The following is a 10,744-nucleotide window of genomic DNA, read 5'->3' on the forward strand; positions in this document are numbered from 1 at the left end:
ATTTTGCCTCTAACTAAGCTCAAGCTCTACTCTCTAAATCCCCTTCTCACCGGCCGCCCGGGTCAGAATTTCGGATACTTGCGGTTCGCGGAGCTTTTTTAAGTGTAATCATCGTTCAAACCTCAAGAGTATCAAGAGGCCTCTCTGCCTGCTGACTTCTGTGGCTTCTCAGGTGAACGGTTGGCAGGTACGAACAATTCTCATAATTTACATATATCTCTTTCTCAATGCATCTCTATTCGTGCGCATTTCGTTCTTTATCACCCTATAATAACGTTCAACTTAGTAAACATCGTCTTCTGGCCTCCCATTCCGTATTCGGCACCGGCAGAGCCTCCGTCTCCTGTTCAACCGCGAGAGGTCTTACCAAAAGAGCACGGTAGCCATTGTCCCGGTACACTGTACAAGGCGTCTCGACAACTGTTCCGAATCTCTAGTAGCTTATTTTCTCAAAATATAATAGGGAAGAAGGGTATCAAAACAAGTACTGCCAATCTTCCTAATGGCGGTGTACACAGACCAGCTGCAACCGTGGGAGGAGGTGAGTGTTCCCTTCCCACTACTTTTGCGCCTAGGCATCGTCTTTCCACTCTTTACCTACCGCATACTATCAATCTATCGTTTAAATCGCTTTGTTATGTCTACATTCTACATACTGGCAGACCATCATAGGTCATAGTCCATCATCGGCTCCCCACGGTACGCGCAGGGTGAAACTTGTTTCGCATCCCTGTGTTAAGGGTTGTAAGCGCTTTCGAGCGATGCCAACCTAGCGCTCTGATCGAGTTCGATGGACTCCCGCATGTCCAATGCCCAGCTGTATGGCCACGCTGTGTACCACTGGCCATCTACTGGCTACTGGCTACTGGCTAATTCTACTTGCTATGCATTGCTGGCTCAGTTGGCGTTCTGCGCATACGTTCTTCTCTTTTAACTCTTACCAGACGCCAGACGTGTTTCCTCATTATTCTCCGTATCCCTTGTTCCTTCAGCCATTATTACCCTTTTAGATCGTTCTTTGCAATCAGGCCACTTCGTCAGTCGCTTCTTTGCCAGAGTGAAAAACAATCTTTCCTCTTTTTGGCCCCTGTGCTTTTATTTTCGCTCCTCGCCTCTTGTAGCCACACACCTACAAACAACTACGCACCAGAAATATACATATATACGCTCCTTACAGCCTATACTATATCGTTGGCGGCACGTCTAATCCCAAATCTTATTTCCCCGCAGCCGGCTTCTTTCTTCCTGTTCGTCCGCAGCACGCCTCTTATCTCATCTGCCACCCGAATGTTTCCCACTGAGCTGACTTGATTTTCCCCCTATTTTGTCCCCATAGAATCAATCTCCCTCACCCACAGAGGTAGCTGAAAACCCATACGAGCTCGCACTCGCACCCCTCCGCACATCATCTCTCCAAGTCCGTTCGCCAGGTCCTCCGTCGCCCGTCAACACTCTGCACAGCAGGCTGTCAGGTGACCCAGACTCGCCTCCTCCTGCGTGGAAGCGCCGTTCTAGTATCAATAGACGTCCATCCATATCCTCGGAGCACCAGCGACAACTTTCGGCTTCCAGCACAAACAACTCGCTCAAGTCCGCAGGAGATCACACAGGCACTCAAAACACCAGCCCACGAGCCGCCCGATCCCCTGCAGAGAGCGTGCACAGTGCACAGTCCACATCTCCTACATCTTCTCGTACAGCACCTCCTTCCAGAAGACATCCCAACTTAGCAATGACGATTGCCGCTACTCGTCCACCAGCCACCACCCTCTCTTCCGTGGTATCCCATGAATCTTCAGAAGGGTCCTCTCTCTCATTGGGAGATGACCTTGCCCTTCCCAACCCAGCTTTCCGCAGGCGAGTCGCAGAAGGCGCAAATTCGGCCAGAAGCTCGACAGTCAGTTCGCAAGACCTGAATAGCTTGACGAGTGAGGAGCTATGGACCCTGGGACAAGAAGAGGTGCCAGATATGAGCAATCCCATGAGGACCGCTGCTGAGAGACCTTTGGACACAGTACGAAGACTGAGTACAATTGCCGACACGGACCCCGTATATCACACAGGTTTGCCGAGTGAGGTTATATGTGCGTTTCTTCTGTCGAATACAACTCGTAGAAACCAATCTGACATGTTACAGGGCCGCCTGGACCCCCTCCAGAGGAGTTGTTGTATCGGCCGGTACGAAACAAGTCTTTTACGAGCATCCAGAATAGCACCAAACGTTTATCCATACGACGAAGTTCTCGTCGCACTTCTGCGGCAGATATCTCTACTTCAACTTTGACCAAGGGTAAAATAAAGCCAGGGGCGCAGTCATTGCCTGTTTCACCTGTTGCCCCTCATAAGATTAACATGCTCTCGTCGGCCCACTCTTCTTCAACGTCACTGTCCTCCCATCAGGCTATCACCCCGAATAAGTCGTATCCTGCTCTTGGACACTCTAAATCAGGACCTCCTGCGTCCTTCTATTCCAAGGATTTTATCAACAGCCTTGCACCAAGAGAAGGAGGGTACGCCGTCGCGGCAACTATAGGGGGCGTAGCGAGCCCAGCGGGGTCCATATCAAATGACAAACGAAGGACTTCATATGTAGATAGCTCAATCAGCAGGACCAGAGCGCCTTTGGCGAGAAGTGCCGGTATGGGCAGATGGAGTTTGGATGGTGGAGAAGTGAGTCTTTCCTACGATCGAGGACACGCTTGGCCCTTGCTGACAGATGACATTGAAGAATTATGGTAGACCGTATTTGACTTCTTCCGCGGCGACAACATCTTCCAACCTGACCGCCCCTCCTTTGACATCCAATCAAGCAGATGTACATCTATCTGAACCCCGTGGTAAGGCTCATTCGCAAGTTCCAGACGGGGCTTTGCCCCCCGCCATAAACCTTCATGGTGCTGCCACGCAGTCCTCGCTAGTTTCCGGTGCGATGCAGAGGTCTTCTCCCAATCCTAGTCCATTGAGCCAGCAAACTCACGCCCAGGATGTTATGTCAACTGCAGCAGGGGATACTGCTGAAGATTCTAAGGTCAATGGCAACACCCCTGTCCAGTATCCTATAGAAAATGCTGCCAATGCGATCAACAAACCCTCAACCTTCGAAATGTCGATTCCTGCTGGTCCTCTTGCGACCGAATCTGCTACGCCACCCCTTACCAACAAAAAATCGAAGAAACAGCTTGCCAAAGACGCTAAAGCCCAACGGAAGGCTGAGGCTCAGGCTGCTGCTCGTGCAAGGGCTGAACAGATGAGGCAAGAACTTGCCAGAAAGCAGCAGCAACGAGAAGAAGAGCAGAGGAAAAAGATAGAGATCAAGCGGAAGGAAAAGGAAGAAAAGGTCAAGAGAAAAGCTGAAAAAAAGGAGAAAAAGAACGGTTTTTTGCGAAAACCAGCGTCGTCAGCTTTACGCAAGGCAGAAACTGAACCTGCTGTGGCCTCCTCTCGAGCTGAGGCACAAAGGGACGAGGTCGATGCATCTACGACGACGTCTAAGCCAGCACCTGCCATCACTTCGTCATCCACCACATCTTTTCCTGTTATGCGATCAATGCTCAATGTGAATAAGCTTTCAACCGCCCGGCCGGAAGCATCGGAATCTGGCCAATCTTCTCCTTCTTCTACGCCTGCCGGGCAATCCCCCCCATCGTTCAGGACGGGTGAAGAGCAAGGCGACAACAGTAAAAAGCCAGAAGTCAAGTTAAAGAGATCATTCTTTGGCACAATCAAGAAGAGATTTTCTTATTCTGCCGGCGATAAAGAGGGAGTTTCGCCAATGCCTTCTCAACGAGAACGTCGCTTCACTGCAGTCGCCGACCGTCACGAGGCGGGTAAAACCGGGTATGAAAAGCAAGAGGCTGACGGTTCATTGAAATTAAGGCCTGAGAAAGATGGCCTCATTGCCCCTCCACCTAGACAAACGTCATTGATGGCTGTAGCCTCAGACTCATCAATCCATAGACGTACTGATACAGTGTCGGAGGAGACTTCCGAAGTCATTGCAGGTGAATCACCCCGAACTGTGCGGCCAAATTCAACTCTTATGTCATCGCCCTCATCGTCCCCATCGTCCGGCCGTCATCAGATCCCTCGAAAGCCTATTTCAACCGAAGGAACCTTAGGGAACAAGATCCTTGATCAATCTTCATTCTCAGAGGCGCCCGACCCATTCCCTATTGAGCACAACGCCTCCCCTTTGGAGCACATACACGGTGATGACCAAATCTCCCGTGTTATCCCATTCTCAACTGCAACTGCTGCAAACTCGGGGACCCACCTCGAATTCTCCTCCCCTGCACCCATGCCGGTCACTCCTTCGACTTCTGGTGATTCGCAGCTGTCTTATATGCATAGCCATGCTTCACACAACAGCAATGTCACACCGGTCACCTCGGTCTCTGAATCCGAAGCCTTAAGCGACGAAAATCTTAGAATGGGAAAAGAGAGCAGGGATTCGCAACTGCTAGGGGGCCAGATCCCGCCGCAGAGGGAGGGTTCAGATGAGACTGTTTTGGCAATCAAAGTGGACCCGACCTCGTCTCCAATCATTGCCGTTTGAGCTTAATGCTCGCCTGAGCGGTACAGATCCTGTCGGGTCTGAAGTAGGGCTTGCGTGCCTCAGTACTCAAGGACATTTACAATGTTTTCATTCATCAACCATATATATCCATAAATCTTCAATTTTTTCCACAATAATTGTATTTTATACACACTTTTTATACACTTGCGTTCGCACGCCTTAATTAATAGAGCACCTCTTCTACATGACGGCTCTTTTTTTCACTTTGATACTCCACTGTCTTCCTCATTAACTTGCATAAAATTATCAAATGAGGGTCGTGATTAAGGCTCAGCAGATTCCTATACGTTTTACGTTAGCTCATGCAATAGAAGCCATCCCATACAACAACAAGGGACATGATCTTGATGAATGTGTTCTATCCTAAAGGTACAACAGTGGTGAGAATCTATGTAAGGAATAAGGATGAAGGAGTGTTATAATGGATATATTAAAACATCAAACATCCCAAGCAAGCTCTCCCTGTCCCCAAACCAGGTCCCCATCTTCAATCTTGCCATCAATAGCCAAACAGACGCTCCCAGCGAAAAGCCTCATTAACTTTTTTTCTCTTTCCGTAATCCATACTTTATTTTTGGGACCATTGAGCCACCATCCTCCATCTTGAACCGCTTCTTCCGCAGTGTCTCCCACGCCTCGTGCTAGCGCACCAAGAAGCTCGTCAAGGGGAGGTGGAGAATCCCGCCCATTTATGAGAGTGTTGGACGTATTTGAAAGAGATTGAGGGTCGAATCCCAACAGCTTCGAGAGTGCAGAGTGGCGTGCAGGCGGTGGAAGAGTATCTAGTAGTTGGAGGATAGAAATGAGGGTTTGATCGACCAGAAGAGCACGGAGGGAGGTTGATTGGGCTGGACATGGTAAGTACTAGATTTGCGCAGGTGTCAAAAGCCGAAGACATACCGATGCGTAAAAGCTCCTCGTGCCGGAGAGGTTTTGGGTCATCTTTCAATAACGGATCTGTGAAGAGGCCAGGATCAGGCTCTGGGGGCCAGTTGAGCGAAGTCAGTGGTCTGAGAGAGGCATTATTCGTGGAATGTCCTTCTCTGTTTAACCCGTGTTCAGGGGCAGCTCCTTCAGCCGCCTGCGATAGAATGCCGATTTCTGATCCCAGTGGCTCGGTGGGGTGTACGGTAGACGGTTGTTGAGCGGTGGCATTGCATTGAGCTCGTGGGGAGTTAGTTGCAGTGGTGATGGTAAAATAAGTGGGCTTACTCTTGTGGGTTTTGTAGCATGAAACGGAGCAGCTGAGAAGGTAGGGGTCAGCATGGAGGAGGAAGGGGTGGGAGAGATGACTGACTATCTAAGGAGGCAAGAGGAGCAGCGGTACTTTGGAGGGTGTTGTGAGCATACTGCGCAAGTCTTCTCGTTCTGCGCTGCGTTTTTGGGCATGGTGTGCTATGCTCTGGAAAGAGTTGAATATTTTGGTGGTTTCTTCTGTTTTGTTATTTATGTTGTTCGGGAAATGCGGAGCCCCAATCTTTTTTCTTTTTTTCTGGGCAACAAATTGAGTTTGCAATAATGTATACAGATACTTGACATTCTCCTGCCGTCTCCTCCTTCCTCCCCTCGCCTCACCCGTCTGCAGCATGCCAGACCCAGCTGCTTCATCGTCAAACATGTATCCTCGAGGAATGAACCCCCGCCTTCGCTACATCAAATCCTACTGGTGGCCGTACAAGACTTTCGTAAAGCAGAGGTAGGCTCGATCGAGCTCTAGCAATTCCCACAGGCTCCTGACTCTCGTGTACAAAGGTGGATCGGACGCCAACTTCTCGAGGTTATCACCACAGAGTTCAGAGATCGCTCCATGGAGTACTACGTAAGTCCATCTATATTCACCTTCCTCCACGAATGCTCAACATGTATCGTAGAGGCACGCTCTTGAATCCGGTGTGACTAGAGTGAACGGAGTGGTCGCACAACCAGACCTCATTCTTCGTAATGGTGACCGTATAGAGTAAGCACTTATCTATAACAAGATGAAGTCACTAACATCCGTGGCCTGCAGCAATACAGTTCATAGACATGAACCTCCTGTGACCAATGATCCTATCTTGGTTCTTCATATCGACCGAGAACGAGAGTTCATAGTCATCTCCAAGCCAGGCAGCTTAGTGAGTATATACATGGCAATATCGTCCCATTAAATTGACGGAGACCAGCCTGTACACGCCGCTGGAAGATACTTCAAACATACCGTATTAGAGATGATGGAGTCCGACTACGGTCTCAAGTGTTATTGTAAGCCTCCTTTTCGTGCCTCGCCTGAATAAGACTGATATGGTCGCTATAGCTGTGAATCGTCTGGATCGGTTGACTTCCGGCCTGATGATCCTTGCTCTATCGGGCAAGGCGGCCAGTAAACTAGCGCGCGAATTTGTGGAAGGAAAAGTGAAGAAGGAGTATGTCGCTAGAGTAAAGGGCAAGTTCCCCAAGTAAGTGCCACTATTCCCCATCAACCCCTTTACGCTCATCAAGTTGTACTCAGGGAAGAAATTACCGTCGATAAACCCATGATGACGGTCGATCGTCAAATGGGTTTGGTTATCATCACTCCCGAAGGAAAGGTCAGTCCTGCCTCCAAAAAAAACGAGTTATTTGTCTAAACAGTCACAGGATGCGGTGACCATCTTTAACAGGATAGCATACGACCCAGTGAGAGATCAGAGTGTCGTCCGTTGTAAGTGTTGATATAACAGCTGTGCATGACTCGATTAGACCTAACGGTATAATGTGTAGGTCGCCCCCAGACCGGCCGAAGTAAGTTTACCTATTTCCTCGCTGTAGATGGATTATCTGACCTCCAAGGTAGCTCATCAAATCCGTGTCCATCTTCAATACCTTGGCCACCCTATAGCTAATGATCCACTTTACGGTGTCCCGTCTGTTTGGGGCCCTTCCCTGGGGAAAGGCGGTGTTGACCTCACCCCTTCTACCAATGGTATTTCTCAAGCCGATGCTCTCAAGGCTCGTGCCGGCACCTCAACTCCTCAAAATATTGATACTAACCGAGAATACGATAACATCGATCTCAATAGCCCCATTAGACTGAGTAATCAGGCTAGAGAAATCATCGCCAAGTTGAGAAGGCAGAAAGATGACGCCGAGGACTGGATCAGGTGAGCCACTGCGACTACGACTGTGTAGACGAAAAAAAAAGAGTCTCTAATGGGTAATTGCAGGTGGTCTGAGGTTATATTTTCCGCAAAAAAGGCCCAAGAAGACCTTGAGTCCGAGTCCAAGTCGTCTACTCCTCAGGTTGTCCCTCGTCTCGCTGGTCGTCAAGAAGCTCTCAAGCTCCCCGATCCACTTCCTGATGACACCCCTTCTCCCCTGAAACCACCCGTTTATCTTCCCCCGGGGTTTTGCACCGAATGTTATGTTCCCGTCCCCGACGATCCTGATCCAGAGACTTTGTTCATCTATTTACATGCCCTTCGGTATACAACCGAACAATTAGGGACTTGGGAGACGCCGATGCCGAGATGGGCTAGTGCAGATTGGGATGGCGATTGGAGAGGGTGGGAGGAAGGGGCAATTTTACCCAATGCATTGGAGGAAGATAGGCGTAAGATGGAAGCCAAAGCCGCAAAGAAGGCAGATTCTGATCTGTCCAGTAATTTAGAAGAGAAGGCGCTGACGCCCGTCGCCCTTGCAGAAGGTTCAGTGCAAGATTAGTGAGCGGCGATCTTGTTGCCTTTATGCAACGATAACATGCTATGGGGCTCTGGTGCATAAGCAAACGGTCGCCATTTGCAGACAATTATACTGATCCTTTCGCTTTATTAGCCCCTCAAGCTATCAAAAACTCGGCGGAAGCACCTTCCTTTTATCACTTTCCCTTCTGAGTCTCAGTTGCTGACCTTTTAAATCCTTTGTAGAGGGTTTGTGAAGACGGCAGTGTCTATACCATTTCTGTTATGCGTCGTCGTTCATCTCCATTACCCTACTTACCTTCAGAGGACAGCCATCCACTGATAGTAGCCACCAACCGTTCTCGCTTTCTCTTCATCAGAATCGAGCCAGAAGCTAATTTCAGGTTGGATTGCCCACCTCGACGTTTTTGTTTTTGTTTTCGTTGCCTAGCCTTTTGTCTTTGCAAAATGCGTCCATTTTTGCAAATCCTGTGTGGCACTGCATTTCTGAGTGCTGGTAAGTACAGCGGCGTTGGCTCTTTTGTGTATTGCTGAGATAGATCGCGAAAAGCGTTTTCCTTGCCGATGGTGGAAGAGAGAAGCCTGGAAAAGCGAGATTATATTGGGCTGTGGAATGGAACAGGCCCAGTAGTCACTGACGTCAAGCAAGGTAAATCAACATCTTCAGCCGTAACGTAGTAGTGCTCACACTTATATCTCGATAGTGAAAATACTCAACTGTTGGTTTGACGCATGTACCCTTGCAGTCCTTATCTCTTCACAATACTGGGTAGAGAACATGATACGCTATGGCAATGGTGCACCCATGGCCAATGTATCATGGCCACAAGATGGGACTGTCCAAGTTCAAGTTTGGAACCCCGACACCCTTGAGCCCGTTATTGAGATTGCTACGGTCGCCAATAAAAGCCAGACAGAAGATCATCCGGACGGGAACTGGTGGCACGATGCCCTCTCACAAGCAACCAAATTGCTTGGGACTCAAGTTAGTTTCGCGGGTATACTACCCAACGGAACCTACGACTCCACTGCTGGATCAGCAACTATCGGTCTCAAGATCCTCACTGGTTATGACACCGCGTCAAACTTGACGAGCGAGTATGCAGATGCTGATGAGTTTTGGAACGATTTGGCGCGCGCAAACGAAAACACGCCTGTCATCTTCAATACTGTTAGCTCTGCTGACCTTGGTATCACCACACCTCAGCTGGGCGATAGTCACGACTATGCGGTGTTCAATGGTACAGTGAAACATGATGGATCAAAGACAATTTGGGCAAGGAATAGTTGGGGCTCAACGGACGAGTTCAAGTTGGAAGATGTTTACAGCAATACATTTCAGATAATCCATCTCAAAAACTGGGACAAGCTAGAATGGACATCGGATTTATGGAGTTCCAACTTCGCAGTTCCAAACGAAGGTTAATAAAGAGGGATAGTGGAGAATAGAGTCGATGATCTTTGTCTTTTACAATATTCATTATAAGCTCATGGTCCTTCCGAACTACATTATTGCGATGACAGACATGATAGACATGAAATAATTGTCCGTGGAAAATAAGGAAGGAACCTCCAAAAAAAGAAAAATTATCTGCTGCAGCCGAATTTCAACAAACCTGTGAGGTCGTACCAGTCGGCTCCAATATGGGGCACGACATCGTTGATACCCACAATACTAGCAGATCGTGATCAGCTTTTGCGGGACGTGCAGACGTCCTTACGTGATATCGTACGTACAATGTGGTGCCCTCGGGGTACTCTCCAACTTTGGGCGTACGCCAGACATACTGGGGAGACTTTGTTTTGGCGATATCGTTAGGCTTGGTGATTTTTCGCACTGTCAGCTGTTGCAATCCCTTGTCTCGAAGAACCTTACGAAATATTCAATTTGACCTGGCCATTGTGGGATGTAGTACAACTCCACACCTTGTCCACTACCGCCTTCCCATTTGATACGAACATCCGTATCGGGAGGGATACATGTGCTGAAGCGAGTGGTAAATTCAAGCCGGGGATAGACGTGGGTCCCTTGGTTGATGAATGCTTTGGGTTGGAGGATCTCCGACTTGTGCGCAGCGGGGGCAGCTTGAGAGCCTCGTATAAGAGACAGAGAAGAAAAGAATACAACGGCGAGGTATGTGAAGAACATGTTGCTGTGTCTGGCAGAGCAAGTCAATAGATATGTGATGGGACGAGGATAGGCAAGGTATATGTTACAAATGCGATGAGAGGGGATATGCTGCTGAAGGATGAGTAGGTGGAAGGAAAGGGGTTGTGCTGTTTAAATAGTGGGATACGCCATCTGCTGATATTCCTATTATGGATTGATTGTTGTGCATCTGCATCACTGACGTCTCGCACCTCGCTCCGGCCTGATGAGTCACGCACGGACGCCTTCCACCGATCGCTGATCCTTGGTGGACACGTCCTGGCACACGGCACGGGGGAAGAGCATGTTTCTGGGCCTGATTGGGCTGTACAGTGACACCTCTAGAATGAAGGAATAATTGGT

General features: G+C 48.9%; 5 protein-coding genes across 5 annotated transcripts; 3 read left to right on the plus strand and 2 right to left on the minus strand.

Moving 5' to 3' along the window:
• Positions 1 to 502: 502 nt before the first annotated feature.
• CNBD3860 (hypothetical protein) lies at positions 503 to 4,555 on the plus strand (the record flags this gene model as incomplete). Its single annotated transcript, XM_770886.1, has 4 exons — positions 503 to 541; positions 1,337 to 2,084; positions 2,138 to 2,670; positions 2,717 to 4,555. 4 exons carry the CDS (start codon positions 503 to 505, stop codon positions 4,553 to 4,555), a joined length of 3,159 nt encoding a protein of 1,052 aa, XP_775979.1.
• Positions 4,556 to 5,014: 459 nt separating this feature from the next.
• Positions 5,015 to 5,965, minus strand: CNBD3870 (hypothetical protein; the record flags this gene model as incomplete). Its single annotated transcript, XM_770887.1, has 3 exons — positions 5,015 to 5,424; positions 5,477 to 5,876; positions 5,927 to 5,965. 3 exons carry the CDS (start codon positions 5,963 to 5,965, stop codon positions 5,015 to 5,017), a joined length of 849 nt encoding a protein of 282 aa, XP_775980.1.
• A 197-nt stretch (positions 5,966 to 6,162) lies between these two features.
• On the plus strand, positions 6,163 to 8,254 carry CNBD3880 (hypothetical protein; the record flags this gene model as incomplete). The annotated part of the gene is made up of 11 exons (XM_770888.1): positions 6,163 to 6,272; positions 6,329 to 6,395; positions 6,448 to 6,533; positions 6,585 to 6,690; positions 6,739 to 6,817; positions 6,870 to 7,011; positions 7,065 to 7,143; positions 7,187 to 7,256; positions 7,316 to 7,336; positions 7,389 to 7,695; positions 7,759 to 8,254. 11 exons carry the CDS (start codon positions 6,163 to 6,165, stop codon positions 8,252 to 8,254), a joined length of 1,563 nt encoding a protein of 520 aa, XP_775981.1.
• Positions 8,255 to 8,679: 425 nt separating this feature from the next.
• Positions 8,680 to 9,658, plus strand: CNBD3890 (hypothetical protein; the record flags this gene model as incomplete). The annotated part of the gene is made up of 3 exons (XM_770889.1): positions 8,680 to 8,728; positions 8,783 to 8,881; positions 8,937 to 9,658. 3 exons carry the CDS (start codon positions 8,680 to 8,682, stop codon positions 9,656 to 9,658), a joined length of 870 nt encoding a protein of 289 aa, XP_775982.1.
• A 161-nt stretch (positions 9,659 to 9,819) lies between these two features.
• CNBD3900 (hypothetical protein) lies at positions 9,820 to 10,381 on the minus strand (the record flags this gene model as incomplete). The annotated part of the gene is made up of 3 exons (XM_770890.1): positions 9,820 to 9,907; positions 9,970 to 10,052; positions 10,109 to 10,381. The coding sequence occupies 3 exons, from the start codon at positions 10,379 to 10,381 to the stop codon at positions 9,820 to 9,822; spliced, it is 444 nt and encodes a 147-aa protein (XP_775983.1).
• Between the last annotated feature and the right edge of the window lie 363 nt (positions 10,382 to 10,744).

Source organism: Cryptococcus neoformans, chromosome 4 (assembly GCF_000149385.1).
Source record: "Cryptococcus neoformans var. neoformans B-3501A chromosome 4, whole genome shotgun sequence".
Taxonomy (NCBI): domain Eukaryota; kingdom Fungi; phylum Basidiomycota; class Tremellomycetes; order Tremellales; family Cryptococcaceae; genus Cryptococcus; species Cryptococcus deneoformans.